Below are 16230 nucleotides of genomic sequence, written 5' to 3' on the forward strand. Positions count from 1 at the left end.
TTACTTTAAGACATGAAGGCCAGTCTGGAAAAAGTGAAGCCAGAAAAAAAACAATTGTTATGATGAAACTAGCTCTCATGAGGACCGCCACAGGAAAGGAAGACCCAGAGGTCACCTTCAACTGCACTTAACTGCAGGCGAAATAAATGCATCACAAAGCATTCCCAACATCAACACATCTCAACATCAACTGCTCCGAGGAGACTGTGTGAATCAGGCCTTCATGGTCAAATTGCTGCAAAGAAACCACTATACAACCTCAACACAACAGAGATGGTTTGTGATGAGTCGGAGGAAAAGTAGCCAACAAGAGCTCAGCACATATGGGAAATGTTTCAAAATGAAAAGCATTCCAGGGCAATGACTGGTACACTTATATATTATATTACAGTTTAAAATCATGATGCTTCTATTATTTCGTGCACGTGTTTCAGCCTTCCGTGCGCTCAACTGGTGCCTCTGCCCACTCTGCCATAACGTGGAACTTTATGAGTCTGAGGTTGAGAAAACAAGAAGACCTAATCCTTACAGGAGAGCAGACACACTACAAGCCCTGTATCGTCCTGGTTAGTAAACCATGGTGACGGACCTTCCAGTGCCTGCAATATTCCAACTGCGGTGTTCTCGTAGTAAGACGGACAGACCACATGAAACCATTGCGTTGGTTCCTCTGACCCAGGCACTAGGGACCGCTCCGGGAATCCCTCCTCCTTACCTGGGTGGCTGTTGAAATGTGCAAAGTTGGCAAAGTTGGCGGTTGAGGCTGCGGTATTCTGCGAGGCGGACGGGGCAGCGAAGATGTCTCCGCCCAGGTCACTGAGGAGGTCAAACTTCTTGTCATGGAAGTACTGCTGCTGGCTCAGCTGGAGGGACGCTCGGCTGGAGATAACCGGGGACTGGAGAGAGAGAGAGAGACCACAGGGTCCGGTTCGTTAGGGTCCGGTTCGTTAGGGCCGACCGCAGCATAACTATGGCAACTTCATATCCGTGCCGAAATAGTTCGCCTAGATTTTACTTTGGGATTTTACTTCAGTACCCAGCCTAGAATGGTACAAACCTAGAAAGAAATGACACAGAGGAACCAGACAGGGTGCAGTGCACAAGCCCACTGTGGATTCATGTTGTACGATGTTGTTACGAATCGGATTCAGAAGATTCGATGCGAGTTGGAGGGTCCAATGCTAGCCTTACCTGACTGGGCGTGTTCTTGTTGAGGTGCAGGGCGGGGGCCGACTCCCCCAGCAGTGTTTTGAGGGGACGGACCTCGGGGGTGCTGCTCGTGCTGCTGGCGGACGAACCAGAGATGGAGGCATGGACCGAAGCCACCACCTTGGCCTGCTCCGGGGGCACAAACCTGACCACACGGTCAACCGGTTACAGGCAACACAGGCTTTAATTCAAGGTGACTTCTAAAACCCTCAGCAGAGTCAGGGTTAATGGAAAGTAGTGGACATGACTCAACTGACAGTCAATGTCGGCTTAACGTTGGATGGTCCTGTAGGAACTTCTGACGTTCCTCAGTCATCCTATGCCCGTCTCTAGCGCCAGTGACTCATTTAGTATCGCACTTCCCACATGGATTCCAACTAACACACAAACAGTAACCCAATATTATGAATTAAATACACCAGCGTGGTTACTGATACTCCTTCCTGTCTGCCGGGCTTTCTCATGAAGTAGAGATGGCTTGCGTACCAAATGGCACCCTCATCACTACTCTTCAGTGGTACTATAAAGGAGTGCACTAAATAAGGACTAGGGGGCCATTTGAAGTGCTGGCATGACATTACGACTTCTACGACACAAACACATGGCATGGATGTATTCCCACGGTCACTCTAACATTGCCCCTCACCAACGCTTCTTCTCATATTTGTCCTGGAGGAACTCCTTGACCTTCTGGGGTTCTCTGAAGTCCGGGATGGACGAGGTTCTGTCGTCATAAAGTCCAAGCCATATCTGTTTACATGACTAGAGAAGGTAGAGGGAAGGCATAGAGTGACAGAGAGGGAGAAAAAACATGTTTAGTGGAAAATGTAAAGAGAAACAAAAGCGACAGGGACTCTTTAAAAGCAGAAGACAAACGATTAAACACACATACAGTCACCTCCAGAATGACTCGCATCCCTGATAGAGACGAACAACAAAGGCTGTACAGAATAAACCCAGGTAACACATCACACAGAGGCGTGACCCCTGCTGCGCTGCAACGATCGATGCGCATCTGACATTGGAAAGGAGAAGGGGAAAACCCCTGTAAGCCTCTAACATCTGCAGTTTCTTTGGAGCCCCTGGCTTGTGCCACCATTTGCATAGTGAGAAATGTTAAACAGAAACCTTTTAGTCATTCAGCAGATGCTGTTATCCAGGGGAACTTCCAGTTAGTGCATCCATCTAAAGATGTCTAAGTAAGACAACGAACAAACCCAGCAGCGGAAAGTCCACCTTAACTCAAAGTAGCAATCAGCTACTGAGTAGCAATCAGCTACTTCTGAAAGCATTCGTTCACAAAACTAGGAAAAGCTGAACACATGGCAGGCTGTGGCATTCTGGATCCTTCACAGGGGCTGACGGCAGAGAGAGAGCAAAACTGCAAGTTGCAGTAGTCAGGACGTGAGAAGACAAGTCCCTGGATCGGTACAAGACACTGCTGGTCGGAGTTAAGGTCGTACTTCACAAAGCTTTGTAGAGAACGGTCCTGCTGGAGCAGGTCACGGCCCTGATGTTTGTGGAGAAAAAAATGTGAAAACATAAGTCAGGTTTTGTGGGCGGGGGACACTAGATTAGAATGGTTACCGCCATGCTCTAGTGAGGGGAGTTAACAGGGACAGAAAAGAAACCCACATGAAAACTGAAAAAGCTACAAATGTAACTCCTGTGATTACATAGCCTAGCTGAAAACCGAGTCGCAAGTTCAATCTAAAGAAGGGAGATGAAGTAATGAAACATGTTGGGCAAACCGTGCCCAGAGCTCATGGCTATACCAAAGTGAAACTGGCAGGGGGACAGGTGGCCACCACTCCAACATTCTGGAAACCCATTCTGGGCTCCAGACAAATGATGTGTTCCCTCCTCCTCGCTTCAGTCCAGATTCACACTGCTCATATACTCTGGTGTAAGAGGTACCAGCAAAAGTCATGGTTAAAAGTTAAAGAGTATTACAGGGAGACTCCCAGAGCAACAACTGTAACTTTTATAATTTTCTTAGAAGCAAATTAACTGTTTAATACGTGGATAATAATTCTGCTTATTCATTTAAGTAGATCTTATAATTAAAACGCAATTCCATGAACTGCTCCAAAGTACACCACAATTTGGGACTAGGGTGTTAAACTATGTGACCTTGTCTGGGGACAATGGCTATCAATCACAATTGATGGTGTCAGACAGATAGAGGGGAGACCGAAACAGCCCGTGAACCTAACAGAGAGAGACAGCAAGGGAGACAGTAAGACAGAGAAAAACAACGAATTACAGTGACCCAGAAAGAGTCTGAAGCAGAGGCGGGCAGAAGCAGAGGCAGACCGACGCAGAGGCGGGCAGAAGCAGAGGCAGACCGACGCAGAGGCAGACCGACGCAGAAGTAGACCGACGCAGAGGCAGACCGACGCAGAGGCAGACCGACGCAGAGGCAGACCGACGCAGAGGCAGACCGACGCAGACAGGGACTATTAACTATAAAAATAGGACAGTGAAGAGCATAAAAGGCAGAGTAAAGTGGGCTGAAGATGATGCATGACCTCTAAGGCACGTATCTGAAGGTTTCCCCATAGGACTGGATGACAGGCCCTCAGACACCACCTGACATACAGAAGCCTCCAGAACAACGTCAAGGACAAGTTCCATTTTGTCCTTAATAATAAATAGATTTTAAAATCAAACAATACATTTAGCCTAACTTATTTCACTTTTTACCAAACTACATAACAGTAGTAACTGGATTTGGTAAATAGGCTTGGGCGGTATATCATTAATATCTTAACCAGGGACTTATGATACTGTTAGCTTTAGGGCCGATGGCACACTGGTATGTTCTACATAACTGCAAAATCACATCCCAACTATGACAACTCTCTTAAAATGAGAAGGGGGCATCTGCTAATTTGTGGGATAAAAACACCAATGCCACTAATGGATAAGAAAAACTGAGATATAGAGAAAAGTGAGTGACCTGGTTTAAAAACATTACCACTGTCCCGATTAGGAAACATTTAGGAAATTATCCCAAGAAGACAGAAGATTCCAAGGATTTCAATGATACGTAATACGCAAGATTTGCTTGGATGCTGTTACCAGAGATAAAGCAAATGGAGCGAGGACATGAGGAAAAGATGGAATGATGATACACGGTCTGTCTGAACACTCGCTCACTCAAACACTAACCTTAACCCCAAGGCCATAAAGTGAGTACCGGAAAAACATTCTCAGGTCACATGATTTTATTGTTTAGTAAAACATGATAACACACTACCATCAACCTGCAGCTTTGCCAGCTTGCAGTGACAAGGCTTAGCTGGTTAAATAAACAACTGAATTGTTGGGTTAGCCTGGTACCAGCTCTGTTTAATTTTGCCAACACATTGACCATAGGAGCAAGACAACCAGGCTAGAAAAAAGCCTGGCAGACATATCAGACACGTAGGCCTCAGGGGAATGCCTACCTCATTCCCATGTTTCTGGAGGAACTCCACTTCCTGTTGTGTGAAGGTCGTCATGGAGATGGACTTCACTCTGTGGGGTGGGTTCAGCCCTCGCCTGAGGAAAGAGAAGGGAGTGAGGACGGTAGAGAGAGAAGGAAAGGAGGGGAGGAAATGGGGTTAATTAAATAGTAAAACGACATATGAAGAGGCCTTCCACTAAGATCCAGATCACTTTCCTGACTCCTCCTCAGACAGGAACCATTCATTAGCAACCTGCTGCCTGAGTTATGCAGAGATAATGACGGCACGATCTGGGGCAGAGAGAGAGGAACGTGAGGTCTGTGGTTGTATGGCGTAGGGGGCATTTACCCACCAATAATTTACCAAACGGGATAAACACTCAGTAAAGACGGCATGCAGAATTCTGCAACAGTACAACACGAACGCCACAAACAGGCCTAATGCATGTCCAGCTCAATTACTATAACCACTAATTATCAATCCAGGAAGAACATCCAGGGGGAAAAACTGTTACATTTCATGTTGATCTGAATGAAAGCAACAGAAACGTTCTATAACAAAGCCCCACGTCTACACAGAGACCAATCTGGAGTGGAGACTACCAAGCCAGCTAGCCCTGAGGCATTTCTCACATGCCCAAACAGACCCACACAGCCCAGGACAGCAACACAATTAGTCTCAACCAAATCAGGAGAGAACAAGAGAATCATCCGGCTCACAGGAAATAATCAACCCCCTCAAAAATAAGTCAATTGGCGTGTAAACTTTACCTGAACTAGAGAAGAGTGGCTGAACATGCGAATACTTAGACTGACCCAAAATCGAAATAAAACTTGAAGGTACAGACTCTGTGATCAATGCCCTGCTACCCTATAGCATGCACGAGTGAGGGAGTCAGCCCGGGGTTACAATCACAAACCGCAATACGTAAGGCAGCATTAGGTCACAAGCCGAACTGGTAGGTCTAGATCCAAAAGACATCGCCAGTCTTCAGCGTCATGTCAGGTTCTGTCATGCAATGCTTGTTCAATCAATCAATCAAAATTTTTTATAAAGCCCTTTTTACAACAGCAGTTGTCACAAAGTGCTTTTACAGAAACACCCGGCCTTAAACCCCAAGGAGCAAACAACAGTAGTGTTGGATTTCAGTGGCTAGGAAAAACTCCCTAAGAAGGCCAAAATTTAAGAAGAAACGTAGAGAGGACCCAGGCTCAGAGGGGTGACCAGTCCTCTTCTGGCTGTGCCGGCGGAGATAGTAAGAGTCCAATTGGAATAATAAATACATTTCTCTGGGCTAAATCCAGAGTATATTTGATTCTAGACTAGGTCAAAAGTATGACCAGGTGGACAAGGACAGGGACAGCAACGGGCCCCACAAACCAGGTACTCCGCAGGTGTGGACCAGGACCTCATGTCCTCCTAAAGTATAAAACGGGAGGACATGATTCTGAAAATGCATTCCTCATATCAACAACGATTTATAGTGGAGATGGAGAACTTAGTGGGGAAGGAGAACTGACCCAATCCCCCAGCACAATAGTATAGCAGCATAAGACCTTGGAACTGAGACGGGGGGGTTCGGCAACGCTGTGGCGACCAATGGGGGGCTGACTTCCTGTCTTCATTTCCTGGGCACGGATTTAAACGTGTGTGTGAGTTCTTTCAGGGAGGCGTTGTATTCTGAGGAAAACCTGAAACTAGACCCCCCCCCCCCGTCCACCTTGTTCACCTGCCGAGGCTCAGTACCTGGAAATGACCATGTTAACACTGACCTCTCAACTTTTATCGTTTGGCCAACCCCCTCATTCACAACGCGCGTGCGTGTGCTGGCTTGCTTGCTTTGGGGGTGCAGTGTAAGATTAGACCAGTAGCCCCGGCAGAGAACATCAGGGACACGCTCAAAGACTGGCACGAATGTTGTGGAATGTTCTGACTCAGTCAGAACCAAACCATGTTGTATTCAGAACAAGGTCAATTATGGCAACTGTGTGATATTTCTTCCCATTTTGCATTGGTGACTCCTGAACATGGCCTGACACCGCCATTGGCTACTGCTCAGCCTGGCACCGCCATTGGCTACTCTGTCTACGACCTGTCATTACATGTGCACGAGAGAAAGGGGACAGCGTGTGCATTTGGAACGGGGTCTTGGTCTCTGGTTCAATTACTGACCTACTGACAGAGTAGGACGTTGGGGGGATTACTAATAGCACAAGACCGGCACTAGCATTAATAATTTAGCGCTTCAGCAGGATCAATAGTCAGGTTTATTCAGATCTAATATACGGATAATGTACATAGCCAATCTACAGTATGTCACACAGACCAGGGTTATCCACTACACATTGAAAAACAAAAATAAAATATCAACCACTAGGTGGCCCTAGGACACATTTGAGTTACGACATCTTTGAGATATAGGTCTCACCAACACACAGAACAACCCAGACAAAACTGGCACAACTCTGTTTTTGGGGGAGGGGGGGGTGTCATTTGTGGTGGGGGTGACATGTTTACTGCCTTAATTATGAAACTGTGTGCGCTTGATGTGTGTGTGTGTGTGTGTGTGTGTGTGTGTGTGTGTGTGTGTGTGTGTGTGTGTGTGTGTGTGTGTGGGATAGGGAGTGTAGCCTGGGGCAGGTAAATGATCAGTACAGTTTCATGAGAAGAAAAGTAGGTCAGATACTAAGAGACAGTTCCAAACCCCTGCCACTCTGAAACAGGATTGCACAGCCTAACGGAGCGATGCTGTAATTCAGACACTTTCCTTTTTATCAGTGAGTCTGTACAGTGCAAAACAGTTGATTTGCATAGCCAGCGATAGTCAACATCTACATTCCCACTATTTTATGTCTCTCCCAGACACACAGCCATAGCAGAGAAGCAACCCTTATTAGCATACAGACTCCTCCAGGATGACAGGAACACATAAACAGAGAGTGAGGAACTCACTCAGCGCAGCGCTGCTCCAACCTCCAATTGAGTGATGAAGATGCGCCAGGGCATCACTAGGGTGGTGCTCCCGTCCACCCGGACACTATCAGAAACAATGCTGCACTAAAGGGACACGACATTACCAGGGACCCACTGGGACACGGCCACACAGCACTCACTGACCGACCACTGACCACAGGCTAAACCGGAAAATCAGAAACCGTTTTTACCCAGAAACCATCAGGCCGAGAAACCTACTGAACTGGGCACAACTCATCCACACACTACAACAACGGACACCCAGAGGGAGTGGAAATCCTTATCCACATAATGTGGTCTTAATGCTGCTTCTGCTGCTATTAATACTACTAAACTAATATTAGGAAACCACAAATAAGAATGCTGTGTACAATATGCATGTTACCTCCAAAAACCTATACAGCATATGGCCACTGACAGCACTGTTCAGTAAAATTGTATTCAATAAAAAAAAAAAGCAACAGTCAATCATTTCATTTCAAGTCATTATGGTTTACTTTAAACCCCTAGACAGGTAGGGAAGCATTCAGCCAAGCTAGTCTTGTTACTCAATCACTGACAAGATGACAATATTAGTATACAAATTAAATTTAAAAAGTCTATGCGCTGTAGGACCTACAGAAAATAGGCCCGGAAAATCAAGCAAAAGACTCCAATAAGATGTTGTTTTATATAATAAAATATACCTTAGGGAATGTTCCCTATAAAGTTGTTAGGGGCACTAGTTTTCCCAAATTGCCCAGAAATAGCTAAGGGAGTATATACCCTTTTATGAAACTAAAAAGTAGAATTACAATAGAGATTACAATAGCTTCCATGATGCTATGGAAGGCAGGAACGTGGCAGGTGCTTGGCTTGATGGGCCTGGGTTACACACATGGAAGCATCTCCGGGACCTGGCAGAACCACCTGAGTCGAAGTCTACGTTTTTATTAATCAGATTAATCCAAGGAACAACTACTGCCGTGTCATCGATCAAAACATACCGGTAAATCAACACAGACAGTCAATCCCCCATTCCCAGCGGTTTTGGTTCCTTTAAGTCCCCAGACAAAGTCAATATCAATACCTAGTTTGGTTGTAAAATATTGTCTATTGTGTTATATTTTACTCAAATGTGCTATGATTTTAGTCTAAAGGTTCACTGCCAGGAGGAAATCCTAAACAGTAGATTGTCTAACCCAGAGGGGCCTTGTATCCTAATAATTATTAGTTCACAATGATTCTAATTGATTCTTTAGCAAGAGATGGAACCAAACAATTTGATTTGGCTTAGTATGGCTGGGATACTGGATTGAGAGAGAGTTGTATAATGTAGTATGTTTGGTGTTAAAACCATGTATCTGTGTGTGATCTGGGGCTTGGGCATGAGGCTCACTGGCAACGGGGGAAAATAGTGGCAACAACATTGAAATATTTTCTTGTCCCTCTATCTTAAAAAAATATTTGCATGACTTATGGACACTACGACACGTTTCATTCAAAACAAGAAAATGTTAGTATTATTTAAAAAGAGATCACATTTCGGTAATGAAAACGTGGGCAGAAAAGAACAAAATAAATTCTAAAATTAAAGATGCTTTTAAAACAAAACACTCAGTCCAAAACCCATTGTCTGATAGCTGATTTAAAAAAAACTAAAAAAACATCACAGTTCTGTAAGTCCATTTGTTAACTGGTTAAATGAAAACAACCTACACGTACCTTGCTTTTCACAAATATATCAATACAAAACCTTAATATACAATAAAATCCAGCGAACATATTGTAAAAGGTTGCAACCACTAAACCTAAAAAACATGACGATTCTCTGCTAAGCTCTCCCAATGAGTTATTAATTATTCCTCATAACTTGTCTCAGGCTAGGACTAAGGTGACGTCTACTAATGACGTGACATTAAACGTGTCAGGACGGAGACCCATCGTTCATTAGATCAGATCCAAGCCCCTGTTCCACATCAAACTGCAAACTGGTCAAGGGGACAAAGAGACCAGTGAAATGCACGGCGCGGGGCTGTAACCTCTACACACTGCCTTTATCCTGATGCTGTTTACACCCATGGGTCATGAGAGAAGGGCCACGTGAGGTGAAACGTACATTTCTGGAGGACTGCACTTGGTCTGCTAGAGCAAACACTGTCAATAAAGCAGGGAATGGGAAGCAACACCGCAGCCTGTGGGCTTTATTCTAATATTCACATTATGCCAACTTTTAGGCAATTAAAATATACGCCTGATGCAAAAGATGTCCTAGGGCAAGTTCCAACAGAGGATTTGGACGCATGTTAATAACAGGTATAAACAGGACCGGAGACAGGAAGATCGAAGTACTTCAAGACAGCGCTCTGTTGCTAGGAGACCCTTTATGATACACTAACTGTCTCGGCAAGACCTCTCAAACTACGTTTAATTGATGGAATGGTGTGACAGTTAGTTGTTGAGGATCTGTTGATGATAGGGTCATATAATATAAAGGTGTCGGTATCATTTTAGGTTTGTTACCACGATTTAAAAACAAGGAACCCGACAAACCTAGTTCTGCCGGCCCGCAATTAGAAGGAATGAATGCTGTTGTCCCTGGCTGGATACGATCCACGGTTTTCTACGTGGCAGACTGTGTCTTTAACTACTACGCCATTTAAACAGCGAGTGAGGTTGCACATGATGTGTGTAGAGATGAGGTGTCTGTTTACTTCTGTATTGTTAAACCAATTAGTCAAAACTCCACAGATCTCGAAACGTCCCGACATTAGCGAACCTCCAAACCAACAACAGGTATAAAACAGGGTCCGCTACACTACATTCAACAACTTAAATTAGAAAGAAATTACTGTAGATGGCTAGCTAATAGCTATACAGTACCTACAATGAAAACAATGACTCCAAACACTCCATGGTTTGTTCCAGCTTGCCTTACCCAGCAGGTGGCCTCATCGCAGGCTGCAGCCACTCCTGCTTGATTGGCCGGATCTGGTGCTGTCTTCTTACCTTCCCCACAAACATTTACGGTTTGATATGATCATGGGTTACATAGTCCCTAGGGAGGGTAACCATAACACACCTTTCCACTAATAGACATCAATCTGTTCGTGATGAAGTGGAGATGTGAGGGCAAACAGGGACGACAGACCACAAGTACCATGTTAAAGGTTTATTTTGACCCAGCGGACCAAAGAATCTGCGCAATTCACGCCGGGTCATAGGGGCAGGGAAAGCCGTGATGGCTTCAACCTTAGCGGTTATAGGACGAACTGGACCACGACCAACCAACAGATAGGTGACTGTGGCTTTTCAGAATTCATACTTGGCCAGGTTCAGCACCAATGAAGCTTTAGCCAAGCGATCAAACAACACACAATATGCTGACTCGGTGGAGTTCTCAGACAGAGGAAGCTCCAATATTCAGGCTTCCTGAATATCCAATGTTTCTCATTTCTGTGAACCCAGCAGAGTTTATGCTGGAAGAAATAATCTTAAGGCTTCATTATTCCTGAAGTGGAGATCAGGAAATCATCCTCAAATTCCCCTCTTCAACTTCTCTCCATCCTCTTCTGAGGTCCATCTATCAGAATGCAGTCAGGACAGACATGAAAGCAGATAACTGTCAGAAATAGAAAATGATAGGCCTAAACTACTAGCAAATCTCATTAACATGTTGACAAGTTCCAAACATACAGCCAGAGCAAAAGAAAAACATTGGTCTGGTTTCCCATACACAAATGAAACCCATTCAGACTGCATGCTCAAAGCAGAATCCCCACTGAAAGTAGGCCTAATGAATGTGTTTAATCTGGGGTCCAGGAAATGTTCCTGTAAAGTAATTTCATGTCAGGGCCACCTCCTCTGGGAACCAAAGTGAGAGAATATGTTGATTGAGCAACTACCTAATGTCCTGCACATTTCCCATTTCCTGTATAACCACCCTGCAAGCAGCCGATGTAGCAGAATATAGAGAAATAAGGCCAGCACCTCTCTGCACTACAATCACATCAGGCTTCCTGCATACAGTACCACAAGGCTGGCAGCAAAGGAGCCTGCACCCCTCCCACACATCTATATGTCAGCAACACGACAGTCACACACTCTTTCCAAAAAAGGTTCAGACCCAACACCCAATTAAAATAGGGCAGATCAGGTCAGCAAACCCAACGTTCTGCTGGGAAACCAAGTCCAGTTGTCTAGTTCCACAGTGACCAACCCCTGCTCTAGAACACTTTGGGGGTATCAGAAAGCATTATCTGTTTTATGCTTGTGAAACCCTTTTCAGGAAACAGAAGACACATACACATTTCTGAAAGTACTACCCATAAGATCAATCAAATGTATTTATAAAGCCCTTTTCACATCAAGAGAGTAAGAGCTAATGAACCAAAGCTAATAGCTCCAAACACGCAAAAAGTTGATGTCGCATTGACACACTCCATAGGTTTTTGGCTAGATCTTGTTTTATTAAAATTGCACAGCTTGTCTGAACGTCAGCAGAGGAGTCTTTTTTGTCTGAGCTCAGAAAATACCTGGGATCTCAGCAGAACCACAGGAGATGAGAGGTCTGGAGACACTGATTTGAGAGCAAACACAAACATTAGCTGCCAGAACAAAGAGATTATAAACACAGCCCACCCATACAGCCTAGCATCACTCAGGGCAGACACAATGCAACCGTAAACACCAATAAAAGATCCACCATATGTGCATTCTGTATGAGAAGATTGTTGCTTTTTAACAAAATGGTGATGAGTACAATTCTGACAGGGCAAACCCAACAAGAGAAACACAGGCACCTCAAAAGCAGACCACAGACTAAAATCAGAATGGGAAGCAGACAGCAACAGCATGACCTAAATGAGAAGTTCTCCTACATATTAATGAAGTCATGAAGGCTTAATAGAGAGTTAGGGAAGTGGAAGAGTACCTATGATAAAAATTACAGACTTCAACATGCTTTGGGAAAACCTGCAAAATCGGCAGTGTATCAAATACTTGTTCTCCCCACAGTAAGTGTCTTTTCAACAGGCACGGCAAACAGTGGTGGACTTATGTTGTACTCAAGAGACAGAGAGAGTGAATGTATATTAGCCTAGCTTAGCTCTGCAGTATGTAATCTATGCCAAAGAGGTGTAATTGATTTCAGCAGAAGGCTACAGGTCTGTAAATCCACTGACATGTAAAATATGGGTTAGAGTTCGGATTTGTTTTAATCAGTGGCAAAAACTCCATAATAAAATCTTTTGAAAAGAAAATCTTTTGAAAAGCCCAAGGGGGGTGAATATTTTTGAGAACCAGCAAGCCTTCAGGATGGAGCTATATACAGGACATAGGGTATGGGTATGTTTTGAGTAGTTTCAAATATTAGCCTGTTTGACATAACAAGCTCTGGCCTCAGGGGCCTCATGTGCCAGTGAGACACAGGTGGCTCATGTGCCCTCTCCAGTGTTACATTCTGAATGTGTTAAGATTTGATGCAAACAGTGCATTTCAGAACACGCTCGGGCATATGATGTTACTTGCATACGATACTTTTATAGACCCTGTGCATCCAGGGCAATCTGACAAGTGTCACTCACCCAAAATAACTGAAGCAATATTCTACTATATGGACTTCCTAATTTCTCATTCTGAAAAGTTCCTTTTCCTTTTCTTGGACTCCACTGCACCAAATGCAGTAGCTAGTAATCCAGTAATCTGTTACTTACTTTTAGAAACAAATCGTAGCTAAGCAACAAGCTCAGCATAGCAACAATCACCAGGAATCATCTCATCTCCTGAACTAGCTTATGTCGGATTTTCCTTCAATGTCATAATTTCATTAGGTGCAACAGGTATACATTCTAATCATAACATTGGACGTAGCATCCAAACTAGCATTTAAAACTTCTGCGAAGAACTGGTGTAATTGGCCCATGATGATGTCATCCTCCTGAGGCTGAACTGGCCAACCAGCTGGCTAATCAGTAATATAGAGAAGGATGAGCTGGCAAACCAGCAGTCTAATGAAGTGAATATAATTTCCCTGAAGAGAAGCCCACACCTTCTGTTGTTGGGGAACAAAGGTTTACACTGATAAAACATTATCAATATTCTCTTAAAATACATTTTTAACACATTTGAATTATTACTTTACTGAGGTTTTAACTTCTCTTCATGAAGGGAGTCAATTCAAAAGTTGACTGACTGTGTAGAGCAGGTCCTTCTTTACCCAGCATATTGCACCCACAAAACACGGTAAAATGAAACAAGGACTGGTTTACAAGAAAAAAGGAGAGGCACGTCAAAATCAAGCAATTTTCCTTTAATGTTCTGCCTGAGTGGTGACATAGCTAGATGTTTTAAAATCAATTTCTTCAACAACGTTAGACATCTGAACATAAACGGCATTGTTTTGGAGGTGGTCGTAGAAGTATATGGGGAGAAAAACACGGCTTCAGTACGACAAACGTTAATCCTAAAATCCTACACTATACAGATGCTTGGTTACACAACAGCACAGTACTGTACAACCAGACCAGAGACAAACATAAATACTGTTAAATTGTGAAAATAGCTTTCAATAGAAATCTTAACCAACGTTATTTAAATTAGATATAGCTGATTTTTTTTACTACGGGACATGTAAAGTAACTTGCTAGGTATGATACAGTATACATCCCTTTGAATGTATTCGAATGTGCCTGGATATCTATGACGGTCGCATAACAGCTAGCTAGTAACCCTCGGAGCAAAGTTAGTATAACATGATAATTAAGACTGCGGTGACCGGTTTGTTAATTACAAATCGTAACTAGTTAGTTAATCTTGTCCAGGACATCTATTCACACGTCATAATCCTGATCACATAGTAGATTCGTTTGTCGCCTACGTTCAGTTAGTTAGCGGTTTTTCCACTTTACCTAGTTAGCTGGTCACAGTTACATGTCGGTTGAATTCAGACAGCTACCTGATAAAGTACGCAAACATTGTGTGTCTGGTTAACGTTAGATAACAACCCGCTAGATTAAGACAGAGTCGCTAACATTCCTGTAGATGTAGCTTGTTACTGTACAGTATATTAGCGTATGTAGCTAGTACTGCAGACACCATACAGGCGAACTCCCCCAATCCCACACCCATCCACCCAACCCGCACAACTAGACAATGACAGCTTGAGTGAGATGGAAAGAGAAATTCAGTGCTAATGTTAGCTAACAAACTAGTAGCTATCGTTATAGGTAACATATACGTTTGGCTTTATATGACGAAATTAAAAGGTCATTCAAATTATTTTGTACTTACAGTATACCAGAGCAGGAGGTACACACGAAAGACCCCACCGTCATGTTGGCATAGGTTGGGCCGCGTTGGTCACAGTCAAAGCACTTTCTGTTAGGAGCCAAACTCGTCATTTCTCTCAGCATCTTCAGGTGTTTCTCCTCCTGCTTTCTTTTTGCGCTCGCCGCCATGGCTGGGTTCGGGACAAACAGGGGAAGAAAACAAAACCAGGGAAGGATGGGGAGTTGCAAGTAACGGGAAACGTTTTTGCTGCAAAACGGATACCGACACTCAGAGAGGAGTAGAGCGGTTGCTGTCGGCTGAATGAGGGGAAATCTCAAAAACTCGTGTCCTCTGTCCTCTCCCTTGTTTCCTTTTCGAAACCCATTGGAGGAGAAAGTCATAGGGGCGGGACCTCTGGCTTTATCGCCCAATCAGTTTTGAGAATGAGACAGGAGGCGAGAGGACTCGAGGATATGACATTGGCCTTTTCTCAATTACTTATCATCGCCTCTCTCGTCGTGTCCTTCTCAAACCCAATTGGATGATTAAGCCGTAGGTCCCGCCTTTCTTTTGAGAATGAGGTGTGGAGATCTTCCCAAGGTCTCGAGACCGGGTAGTCAAGAAAGTCACGCACCATGGTTTCCATGGGCAAACTAGCGCCATCCAGCAGTTGTGACATTTACTGCATCACGTGCCCTAATTCTGGCAAGGAAATGTTTTATGATGAACACCCCTCTAATCTTTAAATGGTAATATAATACTACGGTAGGATTACATTGGAGCAAGAAATAGATTAATAGAATAGTTATAACCGAACATAATGTGCTTAGGCACCTGAATTAGATGTCACCTCAGGCAAGATATTTAACTGAAACTATTTTTAATAATTCAGAAAGAAATAACACATCAAGTTTGAGAACAATGTGATAGCCAGGGCTGTAGCTAACACAGGGAATGTTGGGTATGATTCACAGGGCCCATGTCTTGGCAGGGTCCATTGTTTGTAATAATATCAATGTCATATATAAGTGAAGGGGCCCAGGCATATCACTTTTTAAGGGGCCCAGGATTCCTGGCGACGGCCTTGGTGATGGCTACTGCATTGACAGGAACATGAAGAGCTACTGTGCTTGCATGCTGTGATTGTGCTGCCCTGGGACGATGGCGATGACCACATTCAAGATTCCTACCAAAGATAATTAGTTCCACTAATTCAACTGTAAAAGCAAAACATAAAAACATGATTTCAGAAACTTCAAGGGTAAGTCCCATCAAGTAGTCTGCTGTGACAGCTTCCTGTGGAGGACACTGTCTTAAAATAGCCACGACCATATTCATGAACCTTCTC

The 16230-nt window shown here is 44.0% G+C and overlaps 1 protein-coding gene across 6 annotated transcripts in view; it reads right to left on the minus strand.

Annotated features, from left to right (window-relative positions):
* The window catches only part of agfg1a (ArfGAP with FG repeats 1a), a 30230-nt gene extending 15022 nt beyond the window's left edge, over window positions 1-15208 (minus strand). For all 6 annotated transcript variants that reach the window (XM_029121792.2, XM_029121791.2, XM_029121794.2 and 3 more), the window contains exons 1-5: window positions 14904-15208; window positions 4662-4755; window positions 1856-1971; window positions 1192-1354; window positions 716-896 (exon numbers count right to left, since the gene is read on the minus strand). In XM_029121792.2, the coding sequence (XP_028977625.1) occupies window positions 716-896; window positions 1192-1354; window positions 1856-1971; window positions 4662-4755; window positions 14904-15070 (721 nt within the window). In that variant the 5' untranslated portion in view covers window positions 15071-15208. The remainder of the gene's footprint in view (window positions 1-715; window positions 897-1191; window positions 1355-1855; window positions 1972-4661; window positions 4756-14903) is intronic.
* Between the last annotated feature and the right edge of the window lie 1022 nt (window positions 15209-16230).

Source organism: Esox lucius, chromosome 1 (assembly GCF_011004845.1).
Source record: "Esox lucius isolate fEsoLuc1 chromosome 1, fEsoLuc1.pri, whole genome shotgun sequence".
Classification (NCBI taxonomy): Eukaryota; Metazoa; Chordata; class Actinopteri; order Esociformes; family Esocidae; genus Esox; species Esox lucius.